The 13524-nt window shown below is 42.5% G+C and overlaps 1 protein-coding gene across 2 annotated transcripts in view; it reads right to left on the minus strand.

Annotated features, from left to right (window-relative positions):
- Positions 1–5453: 5453 nt before the first annotated feature.
- gpc3 (glypican 3) overlaps positions 5454–13524 on the minus strand; it is a 151153-nt gene continuing 143082 nt past the window's right edge. For both annotated transcript variants that reach the window (XM_078169201.1, XM_078169202.1), the window contains exon 8: positions 5454–7465. In XM_078169201.1, coding sequence (XP_078025327.1) covers positions 7290–7465 — 176 coding nt within the window. In that variant the 3' untranslated portion in view covers positions 5454–7289. The remainder of the gene's footprint in view (positions 7466–13524) is intronic.

Consider the following 13524-nt stretch of genomic DNA (forward strand, 5'->3'; position numbering starts at 1 on the left):
CAGAGTTTTTACCCCCTGTGTTTAAACATGCCTGGACTTGTGTGGGGCTTTTGTGTGTGTGTGTGTGTGTGTTGTGTGTGTGCACACGCTCATTGGTTAAGGGGGGGTAGCACTCAGCAAAATGACATTCCTCCTTTTGTGTCCACATTCCTCAGGCGGCTCCATTCATTCTGTGTGACTGCGGCTGCTGCAGGGGAAGCCAGCGGTTGCTGAGGAGCAGGAGGAGGATGCTGGAGCTGTGTGCATGGGAGAGCGTGGGCCCGGCGCTCCTCTCAATAGGCCAACAAAAGGTAAGAAAATGGTCCAGTGCCATGGTAATTAGACATGAATGAGCTTTGAACGACGTGACATGTCTCAGGCTTTTCTCTCCGGCTGAGGAATTTCACCATCCAGCTTGGTAAAAATTGGACTGGACTGGGGAACCCATACACACTCAAGCACCTGAATTATATTGTTATTTTAATTTATATGTGCCGCTCGATGACCCCTCAGGCTCGTAAAGGTACCCAAGCCCAAACATCTTTGTGTGACTATGAAATAGTGCTGAAATACATATTCATAGGGAGTCAGTCACTCAGGCAGAAAATGCAACAATTCCTGATAGTCAGCTATTCTCACTGTTCCTGCTGACTAACATCAAATTGACCTTTCACTCTCATAATGCTTGCCGTTCCAACATTGCCCCAATATTACCCTAAGAAAACACGTGAACTCTGCATTTCAATAGGCCTGTTTGCCCTTTCTCCAGCCTCGCATTAGCATTCAGAGTATAACCCCCCCATCCTGGGTGAGCTGCTGCTCTCTCTGCAGCCAGCGTTTGCTCATCTCCTAATGATCAGCCTCTCTTTTCCATCTTAAAAGCTGCAATCCAGTTCAGGGGAGAAAAACACAGCTGGATAACAATGGTGTTTTTATCTGGATCTGGGGAGCAGAGGCTGCGTGGGTGTGAAAAGTTACAGCAGAGCGCCAGGACACAGAAACAGGATTTTGAAGTGCGTTTGTAGTGACAGGCGTGTTATGTGTGGAGCTGTGAGTGATTGGCCTTGTTAAGAAAGTAGACAGGCTTTAAAGAGCGAGACAAAACACAAACAATTAGGACTAATGAACCTCGTTTCATTGTTGAGCTGTGGGTGAGCGTCTGTTACCTGGTTAAGGTGACTCCAGGGGTGAAACTAATGGGGTTGGGTGTAGAGAAACCCCACAGAGAGAGGCAGATCTTATGCCCAAAGTGGTTCATCATCTGCTGGGAGTGAGAAATACAGATCCAGAGAATAACACACATGATTCACATGCTGCTTTGAGGTTTCGGAGAACTACCAGCACACTCCAGAGAAACATAAATTACATGATTCATGAAGGGCTTTGAAGTGGATCAGAGGGTGAAAAGCACATAAAGTAACATATATACTTGCAACATTGTGTGTCCTATTCATAACCCCTGCAGCATGCCATCCATTTTCTCTCTTATTATCCCCTCACACTTAAAGGAAAATTCCACCCTAAATGCCTAAATATGTGGCATTAAAACTGTTTCAGAAGTTATTTTGATATCTGTCATTTAATGTTTTTCAGTTTACCCCTCCCATCCCTTTCTTTAACAACCTAGCTTACCACTGTTACCTCAGTTAATGACCTCCTACATTTCTGCTAAGACTCCGTTAAGACCCCAGAGAACTGCACAGTTATTTATCACCCTACTGTGGTGTGATAGGCTAGAGTTTATCAATTCAATGCGCTGCAGAAGGGTGCAGTTAGGGTTAAGACAAAGAGGTCATAGTTTGGGATAGTATTAGTCAATCACAGTGCAGTAGGGCGGGACTGGGTGAAACAAAATAACAAGAAAAAAAACAATGCCTGAGAATTTGTTGCATAGAAGAGTCAAAGCCATAGACTGTAAAAATATAATGGATGTGGACGTAGCCACCGTGAGGTCTGCCGTTGGTTTGTGGACTCCTGTTTTGAAGCCATCTTGGATGTGACCTGAAGTGACTGTTCCCCTGAAGTCATCAAATACCATCGCTTTGTCAGTGATTTTGGTGTCAGACCCTGATGCAAAAAGGCACCTTTAGCAGCAGTATCATGCTGCCATGAAAGGTGCTTTTGTTTATAACACAACCAAACAGCCAGACAGACCAGACCAAGTTTGAAACAACACCTGTAACAACACAATATAAGGAGCTGGAAAGTCCCTATAGAGTGGGTGGGAAGGGAGGAGGATGGATCCATCCAACAAACCCCGGACTTTCAACTGGGAGGCTGCTGTTCACATCCTTTGTGAACGTAGAGCCAAACCATGTTTTTTCTAAACCTAACCCCATGCTTTTGTTGCACAAGGAAATAACTGTATATACAAAGTGTTAAACTAATGTAAGTTTATTTTGAAAAAGACTGTATGCATCTAGCTGTATCCTGGGACGTCAACAACAGATGTAGGAGGATACCTAGTGCGTCATAGGCATGAAAGGCCACTGAAGATATTTGATGTGTTGGGATGAGAATGTGTTGCATTAAAATGAGAAGACGGCGCTGTGAGAGAGTGAGGGGTGGGTCTAACTTATAGGCTGTGGTGATGCCTTGCAGATAGCCTGCCACTCAAAGTGACCACACCCTTAATTATGCGTAACTTTGAGTCTTAAAAATTGTAAACAGGTGAGAATATGAAAATCTAGTAATCTTGCTGTTATCATGAAAGGAGAAAAGTAGATCCAGAGACACAAACCTTTTGTTGTATCAGGTTGTGAACATGTTTATTTCTTCTGTAAAGTTGGGCTTGTAATGAGGGTCTATAGGGAGTGAGTCACTTCTAGAGCCAGCCCCAAGTGGCCATTAGGGGAACTGCAGTTTTGTTATGTTTTGTTTTGTTTTGTTTTTGTGGCACTTTCTCATTGGCTTATTTTTTTGTCCCTCATTCAAAGCTAGTGTTTGTTAAACTAGTTAATAGTATCATTTTAACAATGTCTTTTCTCAGAGTTGACTTTGTTTGTAAAAGCTAAAACATAATACTCAAGTTTTCTGTCCATATGCTAATGTAAACTGACAAACTAAATTGCAATTTAATTTCATTTAATGCGTACAATTTTAAGGACACGTTGTTTGACCCAGAAAAAGTAGCAAAATGGTGCACACTGTTTTCAAATTAAACATGCCTCCAGCAATTATTAATTGGTAAACCAATCTAGACAGGTGGGTGGCACTCCAGTGATCTTGAAGCATACTAATATAAAGCCACTGCATGTATAATTTGAAAATTTCTTACTTTGGCGCCACCTGGTGGTAGTATAAAAAAACCCCAAGTGAATAGACTTAAAATACACACAGAGAGATTACTGCATCAGAAATAATTAGAAAGAACATAAAAATTGTACATATATGGGGCTTTAATGGGCATCTTCTTCGGTTTAAACTGAACACTTTATCATTTAAACAAAAATGAATATTTTGTTAGCAATGACACATCCCATAAGTTTTTTGATTGCGTGTTTATGGCTAAGACTCTTGGGAAATGTAGTTGCAGTTTTATCTTGATTAAAATTATGGGGTGTTGAAATGTAACTGTCCTGTTATCACAAAATTTGGACAGACAACCCCAGAGGTAGAATGCTACAAGAGTAACTAAGAAAACTGTAAAAAATGGAAACCAGTGAAACAGAAACTAAAAGGGAAGTGGGGCAGGATCTGTCCTTTTTCACTTACTGTAACTGTGGATTATATGTACGAGCAGAGAGCAGTTGAGATAACACAATAAAGTTGTAATAGTCTAAAGATGAAGTTTTTCCACTTGGGAAAAAGCAGAAGTCATTCCTCTTACCCAAAACATGCTGCATCTCAGTCTGGTGTATTGTGGCTGCTGTTGGTGTACAAACTGGCATCTGTTGTTTGTACAACAGATCACTCCCTGATTGCTGAAAGCTGTGTAAAGTCTAAGACCTATCCGCTGGTCTTTGATTCTGAGGAACTGACAACAAAATCTGACGTTTACTGGTGATGTGTTAGATGACAGGATTTGTTTCTTATATTGATCTCTGTGTTGCTGTAATGGAAAAACTGTGACATGACCTCACATCATCTGTTTGACCTGTTACAAAAGAGGAAAATAAACATCTGAAAGGAACCCAGAATTCACTTCTAGTAAAATCCTGCCTGTGCCACCATCCAGCAGCTGCAGTACAAGACTACATCACAGTTGGGTGTGGTCACAAGTACAACAAACCACACCTAACCACACCCTCCTGTAAGGATGAGTGTAGTCAGGTGTGAAGTCTCCTCCTCATTGACTACATTTACATGCGCACTAATATTCCACTGTTATTCTGAGGATGGAAATATTCAGAATTTGATACGAGTCATGTCAAAAGAAAAGCCCACATTTCTGGCTGGAAGGAGAAACACACCCACTTTGAAACATTAAGGAAGTCTTATTCACATATACTACAACACTGACCTTTTTAAGAAGGTGGCTGACAGAATGAAAGAGTAAGACTGTGTTTGCACGGCCCAACAGGTCCACCACAGGTGGAAACTTTTGAAAAAATCCTATATTGAAAAAGAAGCAAAATGACAAGCAGCTCCAGATGTTCTTTTCCATATAGTTTTCCATATTATGATGTGATTAACAACATGAAATAGCATGTAAATTGGAGTATGCACAGCTGCATGTAAATGGAAATATTAGTGGAATATTTATTTGCATTAACCATGTCAACAGTTTAGCAGGAATATTGACTTTTTCAGAATAAGAACAAAACCTGGAATATTTTGTACATGTAAATGTAGTTATTGTGTAGTTGCTCTTTACATGCATCGTGCTGTGGCAGGTGCTCCGTCCCCGCCAAGCCATCTGTTTCTGTTCTCACGGTGTGCTTATGACCCGCCCACACACATTTTTATTAACTGATTAATTGGCGCTGGTTATTTTGATTATTATGGCGTAATTATTATGAATACAGTCCATCTGATGCTAATTTTGTTTCTGCTTTTCGCTGTTTCATCAATACAACAGATGTACCTGTAGCCAGTAGCTCACTATCATTATCCTCATTCATATTGTAAGAAACTAAAAATTATGTACAGCCACAAAATTAGCCTTAAAAGCTGGAAATTAGAACGGCAGTACAGAGAGTTGTTGCATAGAGATGATACACCATCTCGTCTAGTTGCATTGGTGTGAACCGGCAGGTTTGTAGAACAACTCGTCTCGTTGCGAATCTTTGGTCTGAGCTGGGCTTAAGGTAACGAAAACACAATGATTCGTATTTTTAGGTTGATTATACACTAATGACAACATATTAATTATTATTTTATACCATTTCTGCCAATATGTCACCATTAAATTCTACACACCAGACCTTCAATGTGGAGTTGCTCTTTAAATTTGATGTGCTGTTCGGCTGGATATCTCCCTTAAAGTGTCATACATATAAATTAAAATATGAGAAATACGTTTGCAATGATAATTTTTACAACTGTATTTATGACAAAAGCAAGTCTGCAGAATAGTACACATTTTCATAATCACTGTATGAGTACATGGTAAGAAAACAGTAAAACATGTTTGGTTTATTATACATTGGACTTTATACATCAACATTTAACTGAAAGAAGCAACATGTTCCCGGGCATTCATTTTTATTAACCTCTAATCACAGGCCTGACGTTGGCCTGACAAAACAGGTGTGACTAATAACATTAATTAGGGCTGCATTCTGTTTGTGCTCCAGTGTCAGGCCCCTGGTACTCTGCATGGTGGCTCACTGACATGACTTACTGGCACACCTGAATGGAACAGAGCCATGGTTATTGTTATCAGCTACACCTGTGCTTTGTGCTATGTGTCAGCCCTGTGACTGACTAACGACCTGTCCAGCACTCTTGCCCAATGTCAGCTGGGATTGGCTCCAGACCCCCGCAATCCTCAAGGACAAACTTGTATAGCTAAGGGTGGATGGATGGATAGTCTGGTGTGAGTACAGTCTACACTCACAGCTGTGAAGTCAGCTGGGTGGCAGCAGCAGATACACTTTCAGCTTTTAATTAGTGTCTGTCTAAACATCCATCACAACTTCTCCAGTCTAAACAAGGGAGCTCCAGTTTTTACCGCAAAAACCAGACCAAACAAACAATAAAAATGATCTGACTTCTGGTTTAAACAAAGCATAAAATAACAAATAATTAATTACAAACTAGGCCAGACTTTGAGCGTGTATGAGCTCGATGCAAACCAACATTACAAAAGTAATTTACACATATTTTTACACATATTTATACTTCACATTAGTCCTCGCTTTACCCACAGTGCTAAAGAATAAGCCAGAAAATTGCAGCAATGCTTCACAGTTCAGCCAATAATTCAGTCCACAAATCACATATCCTTGTGCCAATATTTCAAATAATTGTTTTGTAAACATGGCACCAACACAGAGAAACACACATCTGTACAGTTTTCAGGCTGATTTGTAGGTTTAGACTCTCATGATAGCCCTTGAATCTTTTTTTTTTTTTATTATTATAGGGCTGTTACTGTTTTAAAAAAATCAGCAGCATTACAAAATAAAGCAAACACTGACGGTGGGAGTGTGAACTCTTGAGTCTGAAATGATTTAGCTATCACTAGGACACGAACGATGAGAGGAACAGGGAGATTTAAGTAGTAACAGAGCATGTTAAGGTACAGTGCATGTTTAAATAAAGGTTTAACCTCAGCCTCTGGGGATAAGGACTTCACAACAACTCACCAGCTGAAGCCCAGTCCTGGCAGGAGATCATTCACCACCATGGAAGACAGTATCAAAAGTTTTCTTCTTCTTCCAACTTGTTTCTTTGGGCAATAATGTGTTGCAGACTGGGAGCATTTTTACAAAGGTCTGTTGTGTGTTTGCTCTCCACGTAGCTCTTCACTTGCAGGTCCATAACAAAGCTGTGTCATGACGAGGGCACCCATCACTTTGTTATTATACAGAAGTCAGTGTGAGAGCAGAGGGGACGAGAAGCAAGAGGACAGACAAGTTGTTGTAACCACAGTGGGAGTGAACCAGAGGGCAAGTTTATTTACACGGTGCCATGGGTTTATCTGGTGTGCTTTAATAGATATGTTGAGTATATCCAGCGATGTTGAATAAACAAAACAGGTTCTTGCTGAGACATAAAAAGACATGTAGCATTATTTGTTGTTCATGCTTCCTCTGCTGAGCCACAGAACTTTACATCGGGAACCAGAACTTTACAAAAAGATGTCCCGTCCCACAGTTTGAATTCCTAGAGGGAAAGATGATGGGAGTGTGAGAGTGCACTGGTCAGTGGTGACAAAGCATTAGCAGGGAAAGCGTCACAGGAAGCATCAGGACCAGGTAACTCCTCCACAGAGGCGCCGCAGGTGAGGAGACGCTTCCGACCCCAGCTGTGGCTAAGCGAGGGGTCAGCAGCTGCTCCTGGAAGGTGAAGTCGTCCATTGCAAGGTTGTCAGCCAGGTCTGAGAGGGAGACAGACAGAGATAGCGGGGGGAGACGAGGAATGACAAATATGAGGAGAGGCAGGAAAAAGCATGGAGACAATTAGAACAAACACTGTCGCAGAATCTGAAAAACACATGTGGTACGGCTGCCCTCTTTTTTGCATGATGTCTTACACAGCTGTAAAAACAGCGTTACATCGGGAGAACGAGAAATGCAAGCTCCGCATAGAACCAGATGCCGCATGTTATTGTTGTAGACACATGCTGAATCACACAGACGCATATTTCACTGAGAGTGTGTGTTGAAATGTGGATTTAAGTGGGGAGATGCTGAAAACAAAAAAATAAAAATAAAACCCACAGAGGCTGTATGAGGTCATGTCTCTGAATCTGAAACAGACATTTTGACTGATGCGTGCCTATAGTATAACTCCAGATAAAATTAGTCCCCAAAATATACAAGGCCCCATAAGCTCTGGTGCTTAGGTTTGTACATGTAAGAGATATTTACAGTTCGTGACAGGACGTTGTCTCTTTGAATCCCTGAAGCAGTTTGGAAATTTGAAGTGGGGAAAGGGAATGATGAGGCCTAGTTTCTGATTTGGCAAATCACTGTGAGTACAGAGTGTTGTAGGCACCGGGGAGGGATTAATAGTCCTACAGAGGGAGATACTCCAGGATCTTGTGACCAATAATAGCAGCCACAGGCACTGTGATTTCCAAATGTGACAAGCTAGCTCATGCCTTTTGTTTGTATCTTTGCAGCCCTGATGGGAATCCTGTAATGGTTTAAACTGTTCTGCATTTTAAAGGAAATAGTTTGACATTTTACGCTTATTCGCTGTCTTGCCAAGAGTTAGATGAGAAGATAACTACCTCTCTAATCTGCATTAACGATGGAACATGAGGACTGGAAACAGGGGGAAACATGATAAAATGACTTAGCCTCTGAGGTGAATCTGGTGATTTCATTCTGGCGGCCCTGTACAGTGGTTCTGCCCCTGCAGGTGGGGCGTGGATGACCAGAGGAAAAATATGGAGTGAAACAAAGGTGAATAAGTAAGATTTATGTGGGGAAAACAATGCTGATGCTGTCACGCTGACCTTAATTTCACTAACATTCAAAATTAAAGCTTTTTTTTATAACTTGGTTCCCCAGTTATTGTTCATGATTGATAAAAAAAATTGTGGGGTTGGTGGGAATCAACTTTTTTTGGCTTCTGTAGGAGGGCATGACAGAAGAAGTTTGAGACCCATTGGCATAATAATATAATATGTTTCTACAAACCACAGCTATGTTACATTTGTACATTTCATATGTGACGTAGTTCAGAGTACATGTTCATGAACTGAGTTTCTCTTTAGGAGGAGGAGGGGATGTTGGATGGCGTAAGAGCTAAGCGAGACAGCTGCCAAGCTGCAGACCACTTTTTCGAGACCAGTGACATTTCCAGTCACGTTTGAGTGTCGGGTATTTTAAAGTGATACCTTGCCAATTTTCAACCAGCTTTGTGCCATAAGAATCTGTGTAGTATGTGAAGATGAACTGTGGTAAACTGCTCCCCATATAACCACTCCCTGCTCCCCTGCCAATGAAACTCTCTCAACTCTCTCAATATATTTCCTCATAACCAGTGACACAGATGGAAGTCTGCACCTGGTATGTCATCCACAGAATGAGGCTGCACGCCGACATTTTCTCACTCACTCAATGAGTCACATTACAAGTTAATGTTCCACCTTAAAAGTCGCCGGCAGTCGGCCCAGTGAATTAAGTTATTTTTTCTCTGACTCCAGCTGCTGCGAGAGGCAGCAAAACATACTTTCTTTTTTATAGTAACAGTTAACCAATAAAACTCTCCACAGTACGAACAGTGGTTACATGAGCTTCAAAACCAGCCACAACTCAGCCCTGAGCAGAGTGACTGTCCGCTATTGACCAACCAACGGACTGCAGTGTTCACAGCTCCACCTTTTAGTACCAGATCTGTGTGCTAGGTACCCCAACAGAGGGGGGACCAAAAATGGGAAGGTACGGAACGGTTCCATTGGTACCACAACTTTCCGCAGTGGAAATGGAAAAAAGTGTACCGAACTGAACTGAACTGTATTGTACTGCTCGGTGGAAAGGGGCTAAAGAATATAGAACTGGATCAAGAGACAGACCCGCCCTCATCTCTCTCTCAAACTCAGACTCTGAACAAACGCTAAAACTAGGCAGTCTTGAACAAATATAAAACAAGATTGTTAGTGGACTGCCTATTTCTCAGCTCAAATGTTTTCAGAAGCATATTTCAGCTTACTTAATTACATAATTACATGATACAAGATCATTTGTTACCAGCTGGCTGCCATTGTGTTAAACAGACAATTTGCATTACGTCAGGTACCAGCGGGAGCATTAATTGGTCCGCTGCGGTGCAGTGCATTCTGATAGTGGAAGGTTTTCTACCTCTTGAGCAAAGGCAAATGGTCTTTTTCCTCTGTTTTCTATGATCATGTTGCACAAATTTTTCAAATGTCCAGCAGTGGAATATTTTTCCTTAAGCCAAAACTTGATGTTTTCCTAATTTTAACCTAGTGGCTTTTGTCCTAAACCCAACCACGTTACCCAGAGTTGTCACAACATAAAATTGAAAACTGAAACATGAAGAAACGTAGGGTGTCAACATATTCCCTACATATGAAATGTAAAAATGTAACATGTCCGTGGTTGGCAAAACATACCATGGCAAAATTTATTCTGGCGATACTCAGATTGAATATAACCCTTACAGATGTTTAAAATCCCCTCATACAAAGAACAAAAACTTGCTGTATGCAGAGAAGTTGGCTTAAGACAGTGTCCAAAGTCCTGCGGTAACACTGTCAGGAGACATTGAATTCAATCCCTCCCACGTGTAGCTATTAGTTATTTTTGTGGATAACACTTTTGTTTTCACGGTGTCATTAATCAAACACGGGGTTGCATGACTGCGGTGAGGTTCTGTGGGACTGAGAGAAAATACTTAAATGACTTCAGGGACAATGTGGAGAAAATTACACTGTTGCGGGCTCCTGCTCTGTAGGTTATATGGTCCACTGCAACCAGGCTATCATCCTTAACTTTCACCTCTCCTTATATAACTACTGTAAAGATGCCCTGAAGCAAGGTGCTTAAGTCATTTGCAGCCATGAGGTTGTTCAGTCCACAGTAGAATGTGGTTGACTGGGTGTCAGTGTTTTTCACATTGACGATATGCCTCGATTAGATGAATTAAAGTTTTTAAAAAGTGAACAACTCTTCGAATCACGCACTACTCTACAGTCGCTCCTGTACTTCACTGTTTCTCTCCCTTCTTCTCCATCTGCTCTGTACGCTGCAGTGACTTCATAGTCACCTGCTGCTCTGCTCAGACTTACTGCTGTCTTCCTGCTCTGCATCCACAGCTGTTCTCCTACTGACGCTGAACAGAGCTCTTCCTCCTTGTGTGTGTGTGTGTGACACATTCAGTGCTGCTTTGTCTGGCAGAAAGCTGCGAGGGAGACTGAAATAAGAAGGCTGAGTTATGAGAGAGGGCAGGAGGATATCAGTAATAAAGCAGCTCTATGGGCAGGAACGCCAACTATGAGATGAGCTGTCCCCTGTCAAGCCAGATGGAGAGCACACAAACACACACACACACACTGGTGCATTTCTGACATACCTCTCCCTCACACAGTCTCGGTGGCAGTGTGCAAATACACTGTCTTTCTCTCACATGCACACTGTCACATTTGAGCTCCTAAAATAACAGATAGGTCTAAATTGAATTAGCTGTTTCATCTGATCTGTGTGCTTCTCTCCCTAGTGGGAGTGATCCATTGGGAGGAAGTGGCAGATCTGAGGCAGTGTGTGATCGGAGGGAACAGTCCCACTAAAGCTTTGGCTTGCTTTCCTTGAGTAGAAACACAGAGAATGGGGCCCTTCCTCCTGAATCCCTGGTGCCCACAGGCCCCTATGCTGCCAGGCACCATCTTAAACAGAGGAAGGAGGCAAATAAATAAAGCTCCAAATGGCATCTCCTATGAATTTCTTTGCCGTTACGACATCATTTGAACAGCGGCCAGGGGACAATTAACTTTTTTTCCCCTCCTGTGTCCTCTGACATGGCAGTGGGCAGACATTCTTCGGGGCTCTGAAAGAACGATTTGTCACTGTCGACAGCGGCGCACTGTAGTGCCGAGCCAATTAAGCTCAAGGTGCAATTCGATACAGCTTTTATATACACTGTGGATAAGAGGGAGGGCGGAGGAGGGGGCATGCGCGTCTGCATTTGTGTGTTTGTGTGCCGATGATTGAGTGGGGTGTATGCGCCCGTCCCTGTGTGTGTGCGTGTTTGTGAAAAAGCGGGAGACTAAGTGGGAGAGCATTGTGTTGGTGTGCTTTACAGCGATAATAATGTGAGTGAAAAAAAAAGTCTTGGGCTGTGAAAAAAAAAACCTCAAACCGGGGGGGGAGAGGGTCTCTCTCGCTAGTTTAAACACTTCGACATGAGCAGCACCACAGAGGGGCCTTGTTCTGCAGGCTTTAAAAACCACCCAACAGGGACTGAACACTATGCAAACTTAGATCCCCTACACTCCGACACAGGCCTGGGACTAATAATATCCTGATATCATTAGTGATGAACACCTGTGCCTTGTGTAGCAAAGTACAGACAGAGTGAGAGTAAAAGAGAGGAAAACAGACAGAAGTAGCTTCTTTTTCTTTTTCCTTTCGGGGCCTTTTAAGGAGGAGCCAGGACAGTGGACACAGGCAGGGACAATTAGGCACATAGATGGATAACTCCCAGCTAAAAATAGAGCCACTATCCCGACTGTGATTAATGTGACCAGTGTGGGCCCTTGTGGCTTTCAGCGGAGCCGAGCTCTCCTCCCGCTCGCCCATTTGAACCTTCCATTTTGAGACTATCACTCCTCAAAGGAAGCCACCTTGCTAGCGTACCCCTTGCTAGCTTTATTGTGGCCTTATGAGCTCGAGTTACGACCCAGGGGAGAGGTCAACAGTCCACCCATTGATTGGTTACACTAAGGCTCCGGACTAAGAATGAGCAGGTAGGTCAGTCACATGCGAGTCAACAGCCGGGGGACGCATCCAGGCTTTTACTTTATGTTTTCTTTAGTGACCATTCCTCAGGAGAACAGACGGATAAATCCAGACTGTGGTTTTCGGGGGGAACGGATGTTTGTTTGGATCCCTCTAACAGGTCAAACAGTGGCTGGAGTGTGTGCATGCATGCATACATGTGTGTGTGTGCAGAGGACAGCAGGGGGAAAAGGGAGGGGGGAGAGAGTCTGGAGTTTTGTTTTTCAGCAGTCCTCGGTGCCTGAGGCTTGTCATTTACAGTTTGCAGTTGTCACAACAAGCAAACTATGTAGAGAAATTGCAACAGTGAGTTGTAAGCCACATTTTCCAGCACAGCTACAGGTGATGATTACATGATACAGAAAAGCCCAGGAAACGCTCCATTTGTGCTGTCTCGCAGTTTCCGCAAACATGTTTCTTAAATGCAGCTGAACAACTTTTAGGCATAGATGCACATCAGTAGCCAGTTGACACATTATTATAACCCCTCTGGCGAGTGTGTACCTTCATGGTCCGGTACAGTTTATTCAGTACATGTGTGCTATGCACAAAGGCCTTTTTTTGGTCAGATAAGTATGTGGAATGTTAAGTCTCCAAACACAGGTGCTTCTTATGAAACGGCAGAGATGGTTTAGATTGCCGCTACATTGGCAGATGATGTGTGCACATAACACACCTAAGCTGTTCAAATTTGATCTAGGTTTTAAAGATTCGACAGCTTAAAAGATATTATGGTATCCGAGGGAAAGCAAATATTTTATCACTAGTCTCATCTCAGCAGAGCAAACTATTCCTTAAATATTACATTCAGCAAATTTAGAAATTGAGGGGCTGGCATGTATATGTGTGTGTGTGTGTGTGTGTGTGTGTGTGTGTGTGTGTGTGTGTGTGAGCAATCCTTTATCAAGAGCCGCCCTTACAGCTGCGAAGAAGACAATGGTTCTGTAAAAACATGATAGGAGTTGTTGGA

The sequence above is a fragment of the Epinephelus lanceolatus genome, chromosome 7 (assembly GCF_041903045.1).
Source record: "Epinephelus lanceolatus isolate andai-2023 chromosome 7, ASM4190304v1, whole genome shotgun sequence".
In the NCBI taxonomy this organism is placed as follows: domain Eukaryota; kingdom Metazoa; phylum Chordata; class Actinopteri; order Perciformes; family Serranidae; genus Epinephelus; species Epinephelus lanceolatus.